Source organism: Perca flavescens, chromosome 14, assembly GCF_004354835.1.
Source record: "Perca flavescens isolate YP-PL-M2 chromosome 14, PFLA_1.0, whole genome shotgun sequence".
Taxonomy (NCBI): Eukaryota; Metazoa; Chordata; class Actinopteri; order Perciformes; family Percidae; genus Perca; species Perca flavescens.
In genome coordinates, this window is record NC_041344.1 from 10,721,001 (window position 1) to 10,744,243 (window position 23,243).

General features: G+C 39.4%; 2 protein-coding genes and 1 long non-coding RNA gene across 6 annotated transcripts; 1 reads left to right on the forward strand and 2 right to left on the reverse strand.

Annotated features, from left to right (window-relative positions):
• Positions 1-865: 865 nt before the first annotated feature.
• zbtb22a (zinc finger and BTB domain containing 22a) lies at positions 866-10,344 on the reverse strand. Of its 4 annotated transcripts, none has more exons than XM_028598212.1 (4): positions 10,315-10,344; positions 4,189-4,407; positions 3,271-4,036; positions 866-2,442 (listed from the first exon to the last, which is right to left on the reverse strand). In XM_028598212.1, the coding sequence occupies exons 2-4, from the start codon at positions 4,393-4,395 to the stop codon at positions 1,334-1,336; spliced, it is 2,082 nt and encodes a 693-aa protein (XP_028454013.1). In that variant the 5' UTR covers positions 4,396-4,407; positions 10,315-10,344; the 3' UTR covers positions 866-1,333. The 4 variants fall into 4 exon arrangements, with proteins under 4 accessions (XP_028454013.1, XP_028454011.1, XP_028454014.1 ...); XM_028598210.1 differs by lacking the exon at positions 10,315-10,344 and adding an exon at positions 5,144-7,452; XM_028598213.1 differs by lacking the exon at positions 10,315-10,344 and adding an exon at positions 5,144-7,449 and having other exon boundaries at positions 866-2,439.
• LOC114568617 (sodium channel subunit beta-1) lies at positions 5,541-14,124 on the forward strand. The gene is made up of 6 exons (XM_028598218.1): positions 5,541-5,628; positions 7,116-7,285; positions 8,056-8,293; positions 10,758-10,899; positions 11,991-12,065; positions 12,616-14,124. Exons 2-5 carry the CDS (start codon positions 7,118-7,120, stop codon positions 12,058-12,060), a joined length of 618 nt encoding a protein of 205 aa, XP_028454019.1. The 5' UTR covers positions 5,541-5,628; positions 7,116-7,117; the 3' UTR covers positions 12,061-12,065; positions 12,616-14,124.
• Positions 14,125-14,157: 33 nt separating this feature from the next.
• Positions 14,158-16,101, reverse strand: LOC114568618 (uncharacterized). Its single transcript, XR_003694296.1, has 2 exons — positions 15,790-16,101; positions 14,158-15,170 (listed from the first exon to the last, which is right to left on the reverse strand). It is a non-coding gene; the product is annotated as an uncharacterized LOC114568618 (long non-coding RNA).
• Positions 16,102-23,243: the final 7,142 nt, after the last annotated feature.

A 23,243-nucleotide genomic window follows, 5' to 3' on the forward strand; every position in this document is an offset into this window, starting at 1 on the left:
TACCGAAAACATTTTGTGCTACAGTTAACTGAACACTGAACAAGAATAATACTCAGCTGGGAAAAACAATTTTCACATCACTATAAATAATGCTGAGATAGAACCTTTCAAGGACAACTGCCCCAAAGACCACAATTAGCAAAGAGCTCCATCTCTCCTACGATAATTAGCTCAGTGGCCTAAAATCCGCATCACACAAAGGCAATTTTCCTGTTTGATGTATTTTAGCGTTCACACAAAAGGCTACATACAGCCTAAACCTTTCACTATGGTTTGTCTTTATACTGATTCTGGCCATGCAGATGTCTGGTATGAGAAAATATCCCCTACAAATGTATTCAAATCTCAAAAATTATATTCTGATATAAGCTCAACCCAATGTGATTCAAGCATTCAATTAACCCACATCACTTTACTTAGAGAATAATAAGAAAAAATATCAACAAACTTCTCTAACTTGTTCTAATTTACCTGGCTGTATATACAGTGCCATACAGTATGTTACACTTTTGTTCCTCTTTGACCGCCACAACCTCATGTTTGTCAATGAAATGGAAATCTCCATTGGGCTGTCCTCCCCAATGCACCTGAATCCATTAAATGACAATCCTGTTAATTGGCTTGTTATCTTTCAGAGTCTCTGGGTCTTTTTTTTAACAATTAATGGAAGATGCTTTCTTGAAACACAGTGAAAATCTTTTCCACAAATTGATCACAGGAAAGGGATGCTGCACTGCTGAGCAAGAGAGACCTCTGGTGCTCCACCGTTGTGCTGCAAAATAAAAGGAACTGTTGTGAAATGTGTTCTAGAATGACCCACAATGTTTTAAAATGAGCCTCAGTGTTCTAGAATAAATCTCAACAACTGGTTTTATTACCATATATAACAAGGTTTCTTTCCTTTACATAGTAGGAAGAGACATAAATATGGCATAGAACATTTTTTTTTTCATAACCTTGTATTTATTTTTATAATGTAGATCGATGGCAAATCATTTATGTGCAAAATGCATTGAACTTAAATCTGGCTTAAGATTACATTCACAACACAGATGTACAGTTTACAGCATCACTAAACATGGACTGAGGCTACCTGGCACTGCACACATTAAAAAGGATCACTTGAATGAAGCATGATTGTTCCTTTTTTATCTTCTATTTATATCCATGACATGAAAATAATGTACATAAAAAGGACGAAAACAAAAGCGGCAGCTCAAATAAAGCCTTCGATGATTTGTGTCGGCAGACTTTTGAATTCATCATGTAATGCATTGTCCTTCTTGCATGTATTTCTTTATGTATACACTTTTAACAATGATGTTTAATTTCCTCAAAAGCTCTCACTTGCCTCCTCTTTAAAAACATGACTACCGGAGTCCAAGTTTTGTGACTGAGTTCTCAGCTCATCCACAATCCCAGACACACTGCCCAACAGGCCATGCATCCCATCCTCCATCTCCCCGTGAAAGTCCACCTCTTCGACTTTCACTTGTCCTCCGGTTGCAAGAAAAGCAACCCCGTCTTCAAATCCATAACTGTAGCTGTCATCCACATCCGCTGCAGCTGTGCTTGCGTTGTTGCTGTTAGCTGAGGCGCTGGAGGCAAGTCTCTCACATCGGGCCTGATGCCTGAGGAAGCTGTCTCTCCAAATGACTTTTTTCCCACACAAGCCACACTCGTAGGGCCGCAGCCCTCCATGAGTCTTGAGGTGCTTGGTTAGGTGGTGCTTCATCTTGAAGGACTTTGTGCAAACGGGACAGCCGAAGGGCCGTAGATTGAGGTGCTGCATCTTCACGTGCCGGTCACGCATACTCTTCAGGGTGTAGGCTTTTCCGCAGTGGCAGAAGTGGACTTTGCCCGTGTAGGGGGCGCCAGCGAGGGACACGGAGGAGGACGAAGATGGTGTCGGGGGTGAAGAGGGTGGCGGAAATGCAGCAGAGGACGGAGACAAATGCCGACTTGAGTTGGGGGTCAATGAGCTACCCTGTCCCACGCTGGTGGAGGGCCAGTTGACCTCCGAGTCTGCCGTGGTGAAGTCAGGAGACACAGGCACTAAAGGCCTCTGGGAAACCTGTCCTGTGCCATCTTCAATCTCATCATATGTGTCTCTGCTAAACATCCCTTCTGTGAAACATTCAAAGTCCACATCCTCCTCCTCCTTATCGTCTTCATCCTCATCTTTACTGCAGCTGCCACCCTCTACTTCCTGCGGCCTCTGCTCTTGTTGAGACCAGGGACTCGTCTGCCACTGCATTCGGGCCGAGACTGGACAGGAAGGGCCCGGAACTGCTTCACCTGTTTGGCAAGCATGAACACTGGGCAGGTCTGAGGAAGGATCTCTTCCTACCAAATTTCTTTGCACTTTTTCCTTTGTCTCCTCCACACCCGCCTTGACCGTGACTTGTCCGACATTCTCATTCGAAATTGGGTTGAAGTCTGCTGGAGAAACGTAAAACAAAATCAAATCAAGTCTATGGACAGAACAAGGAGAAGTAATGTGTGACCCAGCGTGGACGAACAGCCACACTAAAAGGTTGTGTATCTAATCTCAATACTTTTTTGGTGGTACTGACCTAGAGGGGAATGAATGGTGCTCGGATTTGAAAATCTTTTAGTTTACCCATTTTTTAAATCTGATTTCTGATTTTTCATTTATTTAGGCAATCCTTTTGTTTGTGAATGAGGAAAAAACACTAACATTTGAGAATGTTGGCTTATTTTATTATATGAAAAGAAAAAGGGTTCGATAGAAAACATGTTTTCATTTCTTAAAGAAGGTTTTGAACAGAGTAAAGTTTTGATATTGGAACTGAAACTCTGCGCAATATTTGTTAAAGGCAAAATGTGTGTCAAACCATTCTCAATTAAGTATCGTGGTGCTGCAAGGACGTCCCAGCCTACAAATCCTATCCTACAGACTAAAGAAAAAATCTTTGTTTGGTACAGATCCTCGCAAAAATCACACTTTAATCATTTTAATTTTTTTTAATTTTAATATTTTTCAATGAAAATGAGAATAATGATACAAAAATGATCATTCCCTCCAATATGGTGAATCATATCGCAATATCAGTCAAAATAATCGCAATTAGATATTTTCCTCATATCGTGCAGCCCTATGAATACATGAAGACATTAAACTTCCCTCTGTCTTCCCTGTATTCAAACAGCCCTCTGCTTCCAGCAGCAGAAAAAACACACCCACCATTTTGTTTGACAGAGACATACTATTTGTGTTTAAAGTGAAATAAGACTTTTGTATCTTACCGCAGTGTCCCATTTGTGCAAAGCCTCCCTTCTTCTCCACCGCTGCTTCTCCGACTCCCTCATCTGCCTCGGTCTCTCTCTTCTTCCTCTTCTCTTGTGTCTCATCAATGTCCCCGCTCTCTCTGTTCTTATCAAGCCGTCTAACAACGCTCTGCGGTGCTCCTCGCTGTTGAAACCTGACTTTCTGCTTTAATGCTTCACCACAAGGGACCCCCCCATGGTACCGGCTATTGTGGCCAGGTCCATCATGAGCAAAGTGGCTCGTTTTGGCATGGCTTGATACCCATGCCTCCTCACAGTTGGTGTAATCACTCTCTGTATAGCAAGGGAGGGTGTCCAGTTGAGAGTCAGCTAAATTCTGGGCTGATGAAGGCCGTGGCCGCCCCCATCTAGGAAACTGCTGTGGACGTCTCCATGTAGCTAAGGGAGGCAAGGCATCAGGCTTTCTCTCTTTCCTTCTTTCCTCCCTTTCCAGATATAAGCAGTCTGTGCTGCTCGGGGACTGCTGGCGAGATGCCGTGCCAGGGTGAGCTGCAGCGGTCTCTCCAGGGCTGACCTCTGCTGGGGGCCGAGGCCTCTTCAGGATCTCAGTGCATTTGTCCACGATATGCCACATCTGGAGGAAACTGGCCACAGTGACATAGTTAACAATGTCATCAAGCACAATGCTCAGCTGGCCTGTGTATGCAGAACTCAGGACACTCTCAAAGGCCACTGGGTCCATAACTGAGGGTAAGGAAACAGTTGTAACATTCTTCAGTAACACCTGTCAAGAGAGAGGAACAAAGACATACTTTTGGACTTCTAAGTTTTGGGCATCTGGACAGAAATATGGGGTGAGTGAAAACAACAATAACTTATTATAAATGAATGAATCAGTACAGACAATATATTGCACACTGATGTACCCTGACTTACCTGGTCATGAAAGTAAGGTGAGCATGCAGCGAGCACACAGCGGTGGGCCCTGAACACTTGTCCTTGCACCTGGATGGAGAGGTCACACAGCCTGCCCTCTTCCCGCTGGCGGTTCAGATTATCCAAAACAGCCGCACGGGCACCGGGGAAACACACCTGGACAGTTAACGCTGCTTGAGCAGCCGAAGCACTACAGGTCGGATCCATGGTCACACAAAACTATAGAGAAGATTAAAACATGACAAAGTGGTCAACCTATCTGATATTTTGCTGTCAGTCGACTCAGTTATACAGTAGCTTTATATAATCGATTCAACTGTGTCAGCTCTAACATTAAAGTAGGTGTCAATAAAGATATTAGTTAAATGATAACCAGTTGTGTATCCCAAACTGTATTGATTAGTGAAAAGAATGTGAAGTAAGGGAGCTTCCACCTGATGATCACTTCCACATTTAGCTAGCTAATGCAGCAATAATCTCTAGCATCACATTCTGCAATCAATAGGAAACTTGCTAGCTTGAGGATTGTTAGAACATCATAAACAAATTGAGATAAGGACGGCCTGTAGGCAGAACACTTTGCACTTCACAAAGCATGTTTGGCTGCTACTAGCTGACACAAACATACGTTATCAGAATCAGAAATACCGTAGATTTATTGCCAAATACATTTTCACTTACAAGAAATTTGCCTTGGTGTTTGGTGCATACAATAAACATAATAAAGGAAATAAACAATAAAGCAAAGTACTGCACTAGTCAAAAACATAAATAAAGCTTCCACCTGATGATTACTACCACATTTAGCTATCTAATGTTAGCTACTGTAAGCATTAACTTAGTTAACATGGCTCGTCACATAAATGGTTGTCGTTAAAAACACTATTATTAACATGAAGTCTGGTGAAGGTCTGCTTTAGCGTGTTAGCATTTAACGTTAGCTTAGTTACTTTACCTTTGATATGTCGGTATGTCGAGCTTTTTACTTTTATAGGGAACGTCGCTGGCTATTTGCAGCACAACATTATTATTCGTGAATTCCAGATAAAAAAATACCATCGCTTCTTTGTGAAACAAGAGAAAAAGTAGCAAGCTCGTAAATGCTAACAGCAGCTTGCCCGTAGGCGTAGCTGATGCTAGCTGGTTGACAACTAAACAGCATCAGCAATCCTCACACACAACGTGAGTGGGTGTTTGGTGTCAAAGTTGAATTGTTATGAAATACCATCACACTGGCCACATTAACCCGCGGCGTTAGCTGCAAGATTATCTAATTGTATTATAAAAGCTGAACCCACAACTATATGGGCAGTTATTGGAAGTTGGAGACTGATCAATCCAGCGTTATGTGACCATCTTCTGTTGACAGAAAGACGGCATCATTACCCCGCCTCCGCCGCAGTGGAGCTCACTTAAAGGGCCAGTTCACCCGAATATCAGGTACCACAACGAAAGCCCATGTCGCTCATTAATTGTGCTATAAACGCTAGGTGAGGCCCCTGCAGTGGTTAACAGACAAAGCTAAACTAGTATCAGTTTAAAAGCGGCGGGGCAGAAGCTTAAATAGCCGTCACACACTGGATCTGTATGATCTGCTCAGTCATACACGCGCGGCCGTTTTTACCGCAGTGCATCTGCAGCATCCTCTGATCCGAGCGACTGAGGTGCCGCGGTGGCGTAGGAAAAATCACCGTTAACTGGCACAGCCTCACAGGACGTATTTTATTTTATTTTTGGTGGGCTGGCTCTACGATGCTCTGACGCAGTTTTATCTGCAGGAGCGGAGCATCTTTTCTACGAGTGCGGAGTCATTAGATAGGTGAAATTAGAAGTATTTCCACATTCAGCTGTCATCGAAGGAGAGGACAGTATTTTTTTTTTTTCCCGAGGAGACGACTCGAGGAGAGGAGGCCTCTATTTCAGGACAGTAGGCTTTGATTTCAGTGATCCGATATTGGTCTGCATTTAGCGTGTAGCCTGTAAAATGTAGCAGTTTCTTATCAAAGAGCATGCAAATCAATTATATGTGCTGGCATGTAAGTGTAGGCCTATTCGCATAGTAGCTTGCATGTTGCACATAATAAAAACACATTTATCATAATCTTTGTGCACCCTGTAATTTGCATTCATAATAGAGCAGAGCATGTGGCTCCAGGCATTATGATTGCTCCGTGCATCTCATATTAGACCTCAGGGAAAAAAAAGATAATCAGATCTCAGGGTGTTGATCTGGGGAACACTGTGAGTCACCAGCTATCTGGATTGTTTCATTTGCTGCTTGATAATTAAAAGCAGAAAACCACTACATTGCATCAGTTGAATCGAGATGAATTACCGGGCTCTGTCAAAAAGCAGCAATAATCTGTAGCAATTCGGCAACCAATAGGAAACTTGCTATCTTGACGATTGTTAAGACATCATAATCAAATGTAGGTGTATATCTGATATAAGAATAAGTTTTATTGCCAAGTGAGTTTTCACTCACACAGAATTTGCCTTGGTCTTTTGTTTGTTTTGTGCATACAATAAACATATTAAAAGGAAATAAACAATAAAGCAAAGTACTGCAACAGTCAAAAACATAAATAAATAACATTAGTCTTTCTTTTTTTTTTAAATAGGCTATATAAAAGAAAACCTTTGCAAATATCCCTTCATTTATTACAAAGTTGGAGGTCAGTTTAATGAGTGTCATGATGGTCATTTAAAGTTTCAACAACAGTCAGTTGGAGCTCGGATACAGGAGTGTTGTTGTTAGTACTTTTTGAGGCTCCTCCTCAAATAAAACCGGTGACATGGAAGTATTAAGCCTACGGATCCTTTTTCTTCTGTGCTGCATATTTGGTGAGTTGACCTGATTTTCTGTAGCCTTCATAATTTGTTGCCACATCATGTTAACCTATAGTAGTGCTTGTCTCGTTTTGTAGCAATGTCCGAGTGCCGTGGGGCGTGTGCAGAGGTGGACTCTGACACAGAGGCAGTGGCGGGCAAGGGCTTCAAACTGGGCTGCATCTCCTGCAAGAGGAGGAGTGAGGTGGAGGCTACTGCCACCGTCGAATGGTACTTCAGGCCGAAAGGAGAAGCCGACTTTGTTCATGTGAGTGCAAAACATTGCTAAATAATATCTTAGTCTGATGCCAGCACATAATATAACTGACACAACATATTGTGGAGAGTACAGGGCAAGGTAACTGGGTTTAACATTGGGAGGTGGGGGTTGAGATCTCCACTTCATTTTCTGCATTCTGGTGAATTTTTCTGCAACAATTGGTCCCTTTTCTGCATCAAGTTATGTTGAAAATGTCTTTAATTATGTAAATTATTATTACATTTGGGGCCAGTTTTGATTATTGGAGGGGGGTTTAACCCACCCATCCGTACATGGAGTAGACCATTTGTGCTTTTAAAGGAGATTGTGTAAGCATCCTTTATATCACACTTGTCATAGCCCACATTCCTCAAGGTACAAGCTATTTATATATTCATGTATAAAACCCATATCCAAGCTCTCTCTCTCTCTCTCTCTCTCTCTCAAGCACACACACATACGCCCTTGATCGCATCATAGCGCCCAGTGCAGGGGTCATCCTGACTTTCAGATGCAATCGATTGTGATATTTTACACCAGAGATCATTAAAGCTTCAGAGATGACAAATGGCTGTGGTGACCTTGTGTTGGATCATGTTTTCCACTGCAGTGCATGCTGTGATAATGTAGCTGCATTTATGGTTCAGTATATCCAAATGATAGACCCTTTCCAACAAAATAGCAACACGTTTGAGGATCAAATGGATGATGATGGATGTGCAAATATAGTTTTCTATCACATCTGAATTTTGATTATCCTTGATGTCTCCGTTCACCAGATCTACACCTACAACGAGGAAGGCCCCATCATTGAACACGACGACTTTATGGACCGTTTGGATTGGAACGGAAGTAAGAGGAGCCAAGACATCCAGGATGGATCCATATACCTGCTCAACGTCACCTTCAATGACACGGGCACCTACCGCTGCTTTTTCAACCGCATCCTCTTCTACGCTAACTATGAGTACAGCACCGTTATCAGCAAAGTGGTCCAACTTTCTGTGGTGGCTAAAGGTACGATGAAATTAACTGCAGTGCTCTACAACTATTTTGCTGATTGAATCACAAGGAGCAGGATTTAAAAACATGCCCTGGAAAAGTTAAAGAAGTTACATTACATACAAAAATTAAAAGTGCATTGTGGCAGAGCAAAATTATATTTAAAAAGTTTGAAAACTGTCTCGTGAGATGGTAAGAGCAATCAAATTTCAGTTTGTCTTAATCACATTTAAATAAGGGCATTCTGCGTTAAGATGGAGGGTTTAAAGTAATACATAAACTGTGGGTGTCCCTCCCATCTCTGCACCTTGAGCAGGAAACATCCCTCACTATTGACAGTGATGGACACCTCGCTCATTCAGCTTCTTGGTTATATTATGTACAGTTTACCTATGAAAAATGAACCGTCAGCATGTGCTCTAAACTAGATGGTACATTCTTCTTTAACTATGCATATGGCAAGCTGATAAGATCTACATCTATGTTAAAACAATGTAATGGTTTCTTTTAATTTGATGCAAATTATGTGATTTTAACATTAAAAGTCAATGTAAGGGAAGTGAAGCAAAGGTTTAGGTCATGTACATGACTAAAATAATGCTTAAGAAGTAGCAAGATAGAACTTAAATGTATGTTTCCTTCATTATCTTGGTTCCTGCACTTCTGGGGAGGAGTGTTGGAGAACAACAAATCGCCAGAGGGTTTTATTGTCCACTTTGACTGACAATAGTGAGGATACAGCCTCACTTGGCTTTAGTCATTTTGAAATAGTGGATATGGAGGTTGAGATAGAAATGGATGTTACGCATTCAGGATTAAAGGTCCAATATGTAATATTTGTACTGTAATAAATCCAAAAATGACACCAATGCCTCATCAGATATTAAGGAAACATGTTAAACTGAAAATGACAACAATGCTAATGTCAGTATTTTTTCTTTTTGAAATTTACATTCCGTGACGGAATTTATGTTTATGTTTTGATCTGTGTGTTGTTATCAACAGCCCAGTTTGACAGGCAGGCCGGGTTGCCAGATATACCTGTAAAAACATAAACCCAGCGCGCTACAGCTGTAACGGTAGTACAGCCATGAAAGCAGCAAACAAACGAACAGGATCAACGGAGATAGATTCTACATGACATAAAAACAGTTGCGTGACCAGAGACGTAACAACCCCCTGGTAAATATTGGGATGTATTTGAAAGATGGAGACAGCTTAGATCCCAAAAGGACGCGGAGTTGGCTTATTTTCTCCTGAACAGGTAAGCATTAGCTTCAGGCTAATTTATCACAGCTACTAGGGACGGGCATTTTTTGTCATTTCAACATTTGTGTACTCACATTGAATTATATAGCTAGAGTAACCGAGTTGGTTACTCGCAAAAACAATTGAGACCTAGCCAGTAAAGTGATCCCGACTGGTCCTAGCTAACGCCGCCATGCTAACCCCGCTAACTGTTAACGTTACCGGGAGGACCAGGCAAGCAGCCCATGGCTGTTTACAACGTGTAGCTCAGCGGCCGAAGCCGACAACGGTGAGTTATTTTAAGCCACGAGAGGGGGGCTGTAAATCGGAAAGAGAGGACTGTGAGTTTGCAGTGTGTTTAGCGATTGTTACCGTAATTCTAAGCCAATGAAGTGTGTTCCGTCGGCAAGCTAGTGGTATTTTTAGCGTTTCGTATTGTAATTCTAAGCCGAGGAAGTGTGCCTGACTGGCGTGTAGAGAGGACAGTGAGGTTGTTGTGTTTTTAGCAGTTCATACTGTAATTTTAAGCCAAAAAAGTGTGTCTGTCAGTTGGTTACAGAGCTCAGCATGAGCACGGGCTTTTATGACTGTCAATATAGCTAGCATCTACCGTTAGCTACTCCGCTGTGCTGTGGAGTAATGTCTGGCTATGTGAGACTAGCATCTAACGTTAGCTACTCGGCTGTGCTGTGGAGTAATGTCTGGCTATGTGAGACTAGCATCTAATGTTAGCTACTCCGCTGTGCTGTGGAGTAATGTCTGGCTATGTGAGAAAAGCGTCTAGCAACCTTGTTGTGAATGCTGCGGTCTCAGCCTGGCAACCTCCGTGAACTTTGAGTCTGGGCAGGAGGGGGCGGGGGAAACGACTCTCCAGTATTTTGAATTGGTAGTGCAGTAACTATTTTAACCGCTAGCTGCCAGTATTACATACAATATTACATATTGCACCTTTAAAACCAAACCGTGTCAGATGACTATGATACACAGGTAGCCTGTACAAAATCCCAGAGGGAACTCCTGAACAACGAGAAATCAGGAAGAATATAATGCAGTTGATTACGTTCTTAAAATGTATAAGATGTCAGCTGCAGCTGCGTACTCTCTTCAGTCTCACTCTTGCTGAAAGAAATCCTTTCAATTGCAGATTGGATTCATCCTGAATTCCAGAATGTTTTCATTGTCAGGTTGCCTCTTTGGTTATTGTCTGATTTCTTGGCTTTCATGTGTGCAGCGACCAGAGGAACGGCTTCCATCGTGTCCGAGGTCATGATGTACGTGTCCATTATTGGCCTTCAGGTCTGGCTCCTCATAGAGATGATATACTGCTACAGGAAAATATCAGCAGCTGGAGAAGAAGCATTAAGAGAAGCAGCGTAAGTATTTATTTTATTACATACATGACCTATATGCACATATGCTCACATATGTAAAAACCTTGTAACTCCACTTTTGGTGATTTGGTTTTCTGTTTTATTAAGGATTACAGTGCTTGCTTCTTCTCCTTCTTCTTGCATAGATGAACAGAACAAACTAAAGGAAGATATTGTAGCTTATTAGCATAATAGCTCCACTTTTCTTTAACCTTCCTCTGTCTCCACAAAAGAGCAATGGTTTGCACAGTTAGGAAGCGATGCTTCAAATGTCTCATGAAAAAAATTGTGAATTTTTGGTCCTTTTAGCGAGTAAGTTAACTGACAGCTAGCTTAACTGACAGTTAGCAAGCTAGTTTGTGTGGAGTGCTTTTTTTAAGTTCTTCAATATCTCTTCAGCGAATTAAATACAAAAAAAAATTATAACAAACAGAAGCTTGATGAGCTACTGTGAGTGACTAGCAGTAGCATGTTTTCCGGCTGGCTAGCTTGTAGCAGTTAGGTCTGCAATTGCTGCAAGTATTCACTATGTCGCCAAGCTTCAAGAAGCAAATATTTCACATAGCTGAATTACGTTGACACTTTCTGGTGTGACTGGGCCTTCACTCTAAAAACTAACTTCCAAACTCACTGATATGTTCAAAATAATAAATTATGCTTTGAAAAGTGTGTATTTCCCTAAAAATATTGCCATGTTTTTATTCATGCTCTATTGCTGTCACACAGCAAGTCACACATCATTTAAACTTTTACTTTGTTACATCCTCTCTTTGGTTCATATTCTTCTTCTCCACTTAGCCATGCTTCTTACCTACTTATGTTTAAGATTATCAATGTTTCCATCGTGTTTGTGTGTTTTCACTTGTGTCTCTTTGTCCCACGCTCCCTCCGTCTACTTGTCATGTTTTCGTCTTGTCCGTCCCATCCTGTCATCCTCCTCCCTAGTAAAAACCAAAACCTTCCTCCTGTAAGTCAAAAACCTGTCATACAACCATAGCTGTGATGTTTTGTTTTTGTATTTTTCACCCATTTCACTGTGTTAAAGTTAAAAGTTTGACATTGTTTGACATTTGTTTTTTCTCTTTTCCTCCTAGAAATGCTGAATATTTAGCGATAGCCTCAGAAAGTAAAGAGAACTGCGCAGGGGTGCAGGTTGGAGAATAGCACAGGTAGGTTTGTGATCCCGAGGTGAAAGTGCATGTCAGAAGCATCATTCCCAGGTACACTGAGTCCCTTGTTGACCACTTCTATCCAGGGCTGGGTATCAAACCTTAATACTTTAGTTTGGTCCCAACAATTAACATTTGAGAAGTTTGGCTTCTTTTGTTAAAGAAAGTGTTTTGTGGTATATTTCTGAAAGATATTGAAAATAAAGTGTCAGTACCTAGACTCTTCAGCTTTTAGTTTAAACACCTCTCAGTATAACTCAATGCAAGCCAACCGCACCACTAACTACATCCTCAAAAATGATCATAAAGTTGAATCAACACCTGTCTAAATCAGTTCAAACACAAACTGAACATTATAATCTTCATGAAGGTGGGATTTATTAAAGATTTGTTGTGTTAGACTGAATTAGTTTTAGTTAAGCGTAACTAAACAATGAAGTGTATATTATAGAGGATATAGTGTTTATTAATTAACAGAATTTTTTTTTATAAACAGTGGTTTTGAATCAGTACCATTGAATCTATTAATACATGTTGTCTTTATCTGCAGGCTTCTTCCCTGGACTAAAAACATCCTTCCACCCTCTGACCTGAATGTAGACAACTTGGGGTAAAACCAGTGACGGACTAAGATCAAGAAATGGCCCTGGCATTTGCAACACACCGGCCCTATTTTCAAATCACACCAACCAACCGAACATTGACAGAAAACGCAAAAAAACCTACAAACTGAATATAATGAAGAAATTCAGAACACATACTTAAATGACACGCACTATCGCTACAGTCGGTGACCTATGCCGATAACAATTTAACATCTAATAGCGCCGGCAGATCGCTAGGTGCTGCGAAATGATACGCTCCACTAAAGGCACATTCAGCACAAATACAAAGGCTCGACATTAAAGCACAGTACATAATAACACGGCTCCACCAAAACATGAAAATGTTTGTGGCTACATGCATAAAATAACTTTTTTTAAAACAACTGAAGACAAGTTAGTTATTACTGTAGGATATTTTATTGTGTTACCTCTGTTAAATGTTAAGAGTGTAACATATTTATGAAAAAAAATCCCATTCGAATAGTAATTTCAGCATTCGAATAGTATTGATTTTTTTACTATACAAATTATATTCGACTTTCGAAATTCGTACAAACAACCCTAATAGATGGCGGCCCTTTTGGCATCTGCCCAAATTCCAGATGGCCAGTCCTTCACTGGGTAAAACTCCTCTTCATCTCAAGCCTCTATTTGACCTTTTCCCTGACAAAGATCACACATGGATATTACATACAAAGAAGGCATGGTACCAGCACTGTATTTAGTATTCTGTGTAGAAAAAGCATTTTCTGCTTCTGCACTTATTTGACTAACCATTATGCATTAAAGAGCCACATTCTCATATTTTTCACATATAGTATTTGTATCGTAAATGTAGTCGCATATTCATATACACAGAGACATTGATGCATGCTTTTATTTCCTGTTGGATAGACCATTGTAATGCCTTACTTTCTGGTCTTCCGAAGAAAAGAATTGTTCACAATTTTTTTTAAATTCAGCTGCACGGGTTGTTGACGAAGACCAGAAAGAGAGCACACATTACACCGATTTTAAAGTCTCTGCACTGGCTATACGTGCGCTTCAGAATTGATTTAAAGGTCCTTTTTATTGGTTTATAAAGCTCTTAATGGTCTAGTCCTAGTTATTTATCACATTTGCTTTTACCTAAAATGTGGCACATCAAGAGGGTTCTCTCGATGATTGATTGGTATAATATGTCAGTGGTACTATGGGTGTCTGATGGACTCTGACGAGGATGATTTTAAAAGAAAGCTTTTTCCTGAATCATCACCACCTAATGTATAATTAATGTGACACGTTTTTTTTTTTTAAATAGAATGTAATGGACCTGGATAGACTGTCTTTCCAGTTGCTAGTTGTACATTCAAGTGTTCAAGTCTTAAGATGTACTAAAAAAACTTAAAAAGTATACGTGATGATGGAGAAATCTTCTGATTTGCCTAATAAATATTTCAGAGAGTTGAAATGGATGGCTGTTGTTACAGAAATAATGACAATGTAGACAACATCCATTGTTTTTTTAATTTTAATGTAGCTGAAGCAACCACCACGTTAAAGCTTTGTGCTTTTACATGAAAAAAACTCTCTTCCAGAGAGTGAATATAGCTCTATTATATCATCTTATTGGATTTAATGATAACCAATCAAATTACAAGATTTAAAAGAAATAGTTCCACATTTATGGAAACATACTGTACTTGTTTGATTTATTTCCAAAGGTTAGATGTGAAGATTGATACCACTCTCATGTCAGTGGTTTAGGTACAGAGCTGGAGTTGAGACGTGGAAATGGTTACAGCACATAACTCCCTGTACAACTACAACTTGTCATTTTTACATTTCAGTTTGTGTATGGATGAAACAAACGAGGTAAGTTTTAATTGGTGAGCTTTAGAAGTGCTAGTAGGCATATCTTACAACTTTGGACAGAGCCAGACAAGCTGTTTCCCCGTTTCCAGTCTTTATGCTAAACTAATCTAAACCAATCTAAGATAATCTAACCGGCCTCCCAGGAAGTGGTATCGTTCTCGGAACAAGGAGACAGACTTCTTGGGAGCAGTGAGAGAGATGAGCATGTCGGGCTGCAGGCCATCTGCACTGCCCTGCTCCACATCCCAACCTTTAAAAAAAACACTCCAGGAAAAGTAAAAGGGTCACCGAAAAACAATAGGATTCTTCCTTTTGTGAGCATAAACAGCCAATTTCATGCAAATTCTGTGATTGATTCATAAAATATTCTGGTAACACACAGATGAATGGAAGCAATCATATAAAATCTGATTAATTATGAAATATTGAACGATTCTGCTTACCAAATAACTGATACAAATTTAAAAAAAAGGACATTTCATATCTTATTTCAAGGATTTTAAGCGTGTTTTAATGCATTTTCGCAACTGCCAAATTCAAATATAATTAATTGGAAATAACTTATTGTACACAAAATTTGCAGAACACACTTTTTCTCAGAGTGTTTGTTTGGCCTCTTCGGGTACAAGATGGTAGGTTCGTAACCCTGTAAGAGAACACACAAAGTGGCAGGAAACATTCTTCAGTTTGAAATTTGAAAACAGCCAGTTAAAGTTAATCTCCAATCTGCACAGACCAGTTTGATGAAAGTAAAAAAGTAAAGAATGCCTTCAGATTGGTTCAAAGCTGCCACTGAGGATTTATTTACCAAAGACTGTCCTTAAATGGTCTTCTGTTAGCACTACTTACCCGCCTGAAGTCAGAATCCAGCCAAATACACTAATGGAGCAGTAATATAGTGTGTTGTGCAGCAAGGTTGGAAGAAGTATCGTTTTAATTTTTTTTTATTTTAATATTTTTCAATGAAAATGAGAATAATGATACAAACGTTATCATTCCCTCCTATTTGGTAAATCACATTGCAATCGCAATATCAGTCAAAATAATCACAATTAGATATTTTCCTCATGTTGTGCAGCCCTATGAATACATGAAGACATTAAACTTCCCTGTATTCAAACAGCCCTGTGCTTCCAGCAGCAAAAACCTGTACCTGACCAGTAATTCAATTTAGGATAAAAAAAAAAAAACAACCACACCCACCATTTTGTTTGACAGAGACATACTATTTGTGTTTAAAGTGAAATAAGACTTTTGTATCTTACCGCAGTGTCCCATTTGTGCAAAGCCTCCCTTCTTCTCCACCGCCGCTTCTCCGACTCCCTCATCTGCCTCGGTCTCTCTCTTCTTCCTCTTCTCTTGTGTCTCATCAATGTCCCCGCTCTCTCTGTTCTTATCAAGCCGTCTAACAACGCTCTGCGGTGCTCCTCGCTGTTGAAACCTGACTCTCTGCTTTAATGCTCCGGTGCCACAGGAAATTCCGCCGGATGCACACATTTTCGCTGATGTCCATTAACTCCCGCTTTCTTTGTGTTGGAAATCTAAACTGCGGTGGATTTCTGAGGACTAGGGTTAACTGCTCCTCAGATCTCTGCAGGGTAAATCGAGACAGCTAGCTAGACCATCTGTCCAATCGGAGTTTTCTCTCACACGACTATAACATTTTGTGATTGGTTTAAAGAAATGCCAATAAACCAGAGCGCGTTTTTCTCACATCCCGAAATGCTGCGTGGATGGTCTGGCAAAGCGAGACTATATACTCTAGGGCTGACTTCAGCTCTTCAGGATTTAAGTGCATTTTACCACGATGTGCCACATCTGGAGGGAACTGGCCACAGTGACGTAACTAACGTTTTTGTTTCCAACCTGGAACTCTGGAAACTCTAAGCCACATGGGTCCATACCTGAGGGTAACAGTTGTAACATTCTTCAGTAGGCCTAACACCTGTTGAGAGAGAAGAAAAAATACTTTTGGACTTATATGTTTTGGGCATCTGGACAAAGAATGAATCAGTACAGAGAATATTGTACCCTGACTTACCTGGTCATGAAAGTAAGGTGAGCATGCAGCGAGCACACAGCGGTGGGCCCTGAACACTTGTCCTTGCACCTGGATGGAGAGGTCACACAGCCTGCCCTCTTCCCGCTGGCGGTTCAGATTATCCAAAACAGCCGCACGGGCACCGGGGAAACACACCTGGACAGTTAACGCAGCTTGAGCAGCCGAAGCACTACAGGTCGGATCCATGGTCACACAAAACTATAGAGAAGATTAAAACATGACAAAGTGGTCAACCTATCTGATATTTTGCTGTCAGTCGACTCAGTTATACAGTAGCTTTATATAATCGATTCAATTGTGTCAGCTCTAACATTAAAGTAGGTGTCAATAAAGATATTAGTTAAATGATAACCAGTTGTGTATCCCAAACTGTATTGATTAGTGATAAGAATGTGAAGTAAATAAGGGAGCAACCACCTGATGATCACTACCACATTTATGGATAGGTGATATGATAAGCCTTGTTGAGCTTTTGACTTTTATAGGGAACGTCGCTGGCTATTTGCAGCACAACATTATTATTCGTGAATTCCAGATACAAAATACCATCGCTTCTTTGTGAAACAAGAGAAAAAGTAGCAAGCTCGTAAGTAGCTGATACTAGCTGGATCACAACAAAACAGCATCAGCAATCCTCACACACACACACAGGGCTCTCAAGTTTTGAACAGAGTTCAGAGTGAGATTTTGGCAGCAGGGGTTTGGGTGGGGACGGACTCTGATCTGATAAATGACATAAATGTAGGCCTGTGTTCGATTGAAGAAATTCTTAGTCGACTAACACTCATTCAATTGTATCGACTAATCGATTAGTTGATTTAATCGACAGATCTGTAAATCTGAGTTTCTCTGCAAAGAGTCATGCAAAATGATGCATATATTGAATAAGATAACGCCTCCTTTGCATATTTAAACACAACATTTCAGAAAATGTGTAATACAACAAAAAATTGCCTTAATGAAAGTAATCAAAGTAGGTTTCACGGTGATATCTCTTGGGTAAAATGTCAACCCTTAATTCTTGTGTTTACCAGAGATGTGCTCGTACATTTCTTGGAAATAAGTCATTCAGCATGAAAAAAGCATCAAACATGACTAATGGACTAAAGAGATCTAAGTTGACTAAGACCAAAACCACCGATTAGTCGACTAATCCACTAAGAGGGAGCAGCCCTACATAAATTCGTACAAATAATTTTTATTAATTCAGTATGTCTTTGTGTGTGTGTAATAATTAATACTATCAATTGTCTGGATACAATATAATGAAATAGCCTAGGCCAAAGGTTTTCACAATGGAGCCCGGGAGGTTGTGCAGTAAAAATAAAAAGGAAAGAAAAAACTAAAAATATTCCAAATTATTATGGGTACTGTTAAAATGGGTATCTTTATAAAAATATAAAACTGTCAGAGTAGCCCTGCAGCCGATTCAACATGTAGCTATAATAATAATAATAATAATAATAATAATAATAATAATAATAATAAAAGCTACCCAGTGTTTCCTCTATGTTGATTTCTGCCGCCACAGTATCAGAAATAGGGCAGACACACATCAGGGTTTCCTGTTCCTATGTACATGTAGTATATAAAGTCATAATTCCACGACTCTACAGAGCCGTGTGCTCTACTGAACTCAAGCCAACTGTCATCCGCTCTCTCTGAACTCAACTGGAACAGTGGCAGGACGTCATCACCCGCCAAGTCAAGGCAACCAGATAAACAACAGGGCGAGTACACAGAGTACACTTGTCACTCAATCTCAGGCAAAGTCACAAACAGCGACGAAAGCCGCAACTTGAAATCCGCACTCACTCAGCTTGTGCGTGGCAGGCACCAGGCAGGCACCAGGCAGGCACTAGCGGCGCCAGGATTTTGATTGTAGGTGGGCCTCCAGAAAACTGGACGGGCCAATTAAAATAAGCCAAATGTATTCAGATTCCCCCTTCATTCAGACAGCCAGACACTAATGGTGCGTCTTTTTGTCTTGTAATCGCCACTAGTAGCTCGAGTGTGACGTCACATCCATGTCGGAAAACGAGTAACCGGTTGTTGCGTTCTTTTTGTCACACAATACTAGGAGTCGGAGAAAAGATGGATTTTTGTAACATTTTTAGTAACATTTAGGATTCTATTCACCCAGTTATTGACATATTACACACATATATTTCACAGTTTGATACATGAAAATTACGTTTTGATTAACATTAACGTTCGGCTACTGCTCTGCTTTCTGCTCAAGGCTCGGCTTAAAGCCGTTGTTGTCATATAGCAACTGAGCGTCTCTAGCCAATTTCAGCTGCACAAGCTACAAAATAACTAATCAGGCGGTATTTAACTCCTAATAAGACTGTAGCAACATGCCTATATGTAGCAGTATACAGTGCTATGTGTACCACTTCTTCATTTGGTTACAACAAAGACAAAAGTGCTTAAAATTGTAGAAAACCACAATGTTTACTACGTGTGATGCACGACGTAGCCATCTTTGAAAGTGAACTCGGGGTCCTCTGAGTTCAGACGACTTGACGAGTTGTATATTTTTTTTTTTTATTGCAAAAAAAGGGTACAAGTCACATGTGAATAGCCAACATGTACATAACATACAACAAGGAAAATGATAAACATAATATAAAACAGAATTGCTAGGGGAAGCTTATAGGTCATTATAAAGAGAAAGAGGACCATATGTTGACAGTTTTAACAGCCTTTTTGTTGTTTGAGGCAGAAATCAAATTAATATAATGTTCAACTTCATGGAGAAAAAGTACAAAACTAGGTTTTTTAGTGCTGAATTTACACTTATGAATGTGAAATTTTGCCAAAAGAATTAATAAATTTATAATGAAGAATATATTTTCTTTACTGTGATATTTATAAAAGCAAAAAAAAACATCCTTCCACAATAAGGCAAATGCTTTATAAATATGGTCAATAATGAATCTGCTGAGGTTTTGCCAAAATGTTCTAGTGTGTGGGCAATGCCAAAAGAGGTGCAGAACAGTCTCTGGGTGGTCTTCACAAAAAGAACAGTATGTGTTGATGTCTCTTTTAAATTTAATCATGTAATGATTAGCAGGGTAATATCTGTGAATTATTCTGAAAGATACTTCTTTCACCTTGTTTACTATCAAGTATTTGTGAGGAATCATCCAGACCTTTTTCCAATCAATGTCATTTACAAATCGGTTCCAATAAAATGTAACATTTGGAATAGAAACAATCTCTTTTTGAAATAATGCACGAATGTTCTTATTATTATGAGGAAGTTGGGAAAAACAGATTCTTCCTACTGGTGATTCAGCCACATCAGGGAGGGAGACAGAAGTAGGTGGAAGTCTGCCAGTATACTTAAAAAGCATGATTGTGCCTGATGGAATGGCATCAAATACAATTGCGAATTCTTTTGGTGTAACTGGAATGTTATATGTTGATAAAAACTCTCTATAGGAGAAAAGTCGCCCCTCTACATTAAATAGCTGGTCCACCAGCAGAATCTGATTAAGTACCCAATTCTCAAAATAAAGTGACTTGTTCTTACATAAAATGTCTCTGTTATTCCATATTAGATACCTGTGAGGTGAGAAATTATGTTTGTAAATAAGAGACCAAGCTAAGAGGACCTGCTTGTGAAAAGTCGACAGTTTTACAGGAAGTTTGTCTACGTTGTAGTTACAATTCAATATAAAGCCCAGACCACCAAAACGAGAGAATATATAATGGGGAATAAAATTCCAAATCGAGAAAGGGTTTTTAAGAAAATGCTTAGTCCAATTAATCTTAAAGGTATTATTTAGAGTATTGAAGTCCAAAAAATTTAGCCCACCAGATTCATATTTATTCATAACAACACTTTTTTTGATATAATGGATACGGTTTTTCCAAATGAAGTCAAAAAGCATTCTATCAATGTCTTTACAGATTTTACTATCCAAGTGTAAGGAGAGAGCTGCGTATGTAAGCCTAGATATTCCTTCAGCCTTGGTAAGCAACACTCTGCCTTTTAGAGATAAGTCCCTTTGCAACCACTGGTTCAGTTTCTTCTGAGTTTTTTTAATGATTGGAGAGAAATTTAACGGACATCTCATTTTCTGATCTTTAGTGATAATAATACCCAAGTACATAACTTCTTTCTTGATCGGAATGTTGCAAATAGTTTGTATGTTACAGTCTTTTAAAGGCAACAGCTCACATTTATTAATATTTAGGCATAAACCAGAAGCCTCTGAAAACCGCTTAATTACTTGAATAGTATCAGGTATCTGGCTTGCATTTTTTAAAAAGATTGTGGTATCATCAGCTAGCTGACTAATGAGGATATCCCTACCTGCAATAGAGATTCCTTGTATAGTACTATTACATACATAAGTTGTCAGAATTTGTGTACAAAGTAAAAACAAATAAGGGGAAATTGGGCATCCCTGACGAATACCCCGTTCCAGATTAAATCTAGGGGAAGTTCCATTTTTCAGTTTTATAGAGCTATTTCCATTAACATATAAGGTTTTAACTGCTTTGCGGAAAAAGTGACCAAAACCAAATTTCTCTAAAGATAGAAAAATAAATTGGTGTTCTATTGTATCAAAGGCCTTATAGAAGTCTAAGAAGAGGATGAAGCTATCTTCAGATATTAAGTCTGAGTAGTCAAGAACATCTAATACTAGTCTAATATTATTAGAAATATGTCTGTTTCTCATAAAGCCTGATTGTGTCTCATCTATAATTGTGTCAAGAGTTTCTTTAATTCTTCTGGCAAAAATTGACGCCATAATTTTATAATCATTGTTAAGCACACAAATAGGTCTCCAGTTGTCAATAAGGAGCGGATCTTTTTTAGGCTTGGGAATCAGTGTGACCAGCCCTTGAGTGAGGCTAGGAGGAAGGGAATCATTCTCTATACTCTCCGTAAAAACCTGTAGTAAAAATGGGACCAAATGCTCTGAGAACGCTTTATAAAGTTCTGCAGTTAATCCGTCAGTGCCGGGGGATTTATTGTTTTTAAGTCGAGCAATCGAATCAGCGACCTCTGCCAATGTAAGCGGGGTGTCACAATAATCTTTGTCTGCCACATCAATCTTTCTTACATTATTTAAGGAGTTAAGAAAATGAGACGTAGCTTCTTTATTATATTTTGAGCTGTATAAGTTGCTATAGAATTTTGAACAAAAATTTGCAATTAATTTAGCATCATCAGTAACGATCCCATTAATATCTAAACTATGTATGGAATTGAATTTAGATCGGTATCTTTCAAGACGGAAAAAGTAAGCAGAATTTTGCTCCCCCTCCTCCAGCCATCTTTTCCTAGACCTTACAAAGGCTCCCTCTGCTTTTTGTCGATATAATTCGTCCAATTTGTTTTGGAGTTGTAAGAGAAGTAGTCTATCCTCCTCTGAAACTTCCTCGGGTGGTCTCTGATAAAATGATGAAATTGTATTTATGACTTCATCTTCTTCTGCTCTTTTGGTTTTAGCAATAAAGGTTCCATACTGTCTCAAAAATTTTCCTGACTCGAACTTAAGCAGTTCCCAGTTAGTGTTGTAGGATTTTTCCTTTTTAGCCTTGTTGTAATAATGAGTAATTAACCTAATCATTTCAGTTTTAACCTTTTCATGTTTTAACAGGGAATTGTTTAATTTCCAGTAGCATGATCTATGGAATGTATTAGGTACACTAAAGTGGATGTTTATATGAATTGCTCTATGGTCAGTAAGGGGTGTGGCATGGATAGTTACTGTAACTTTTTTTTGTTCAATGTTATTGGATAATAACCAAAAATCTATGCGAGACTGGCTGGATCCTGACCTGTTGCTCCAAGTAAAGGATCTTTCATCAGGAAATTTCTCTCTCCATACATCTACAATGTTAAATCTTCCCATAAGTCTTTTAAGGTTTGTGCTGATGGAGGAAGGCCGCCCAGGGGGCCACCTGTCAATAGCATTATCTAGGGCAATATTAAAGTCTCCACCAATTAAAAGAATAGAGTTTGGGTATCTGGTGAGCCATAATTTAATTCTTTCTTCTATAGAATCAAGTAATGTATCATTCTCAAGTTTGTTATTGTAACCGTAAATATTAATAACAATGCTAGAAATTTTGTCAACTCTAATAATAAGACATACGTAGTGTCCTAGGGGGTCACAGTCTGAGTGTAAGACATCACCTGAGAAAGTATTTTTGAGCGTGGTTACTCCAGCAGATCTTTCTGAGCCCTGAGAGAACCAAATATCGTTACCCCATTGTGATTTCCAAAAATTGACATCAGCAGATGTGGAATGACTTTCTTGAAAAAAACAAAAATCTGTACGAAGTTGTTTGGCAAATAAAAATAAGGCTTTCCTTTTACAAATCTGTCTTAGTCCCCTAGCATTTAAAGAAACAATAGATAAAGACAAAGTTATTAACGAACACGAACAATGAGTAATCTAGAAAGCGATCAATAACCAATTGGTTAGAAGGGTAATACTGGATAAGGGGACCGAGTGCTGCTTCATATAAAAAATAAAAAAGTACGGTAAGGAGAAAAGGATATAGTTCCGGCCAACTAAAAAGCACAGCGTTCCTAATCAGCTGCCTCGTTCATTAAACGGACTAAAAGAACAGAGCATATAATAGAAAAGGCAGCGATTTTGTAAATTAAAGTGCCATTGTAAAGAC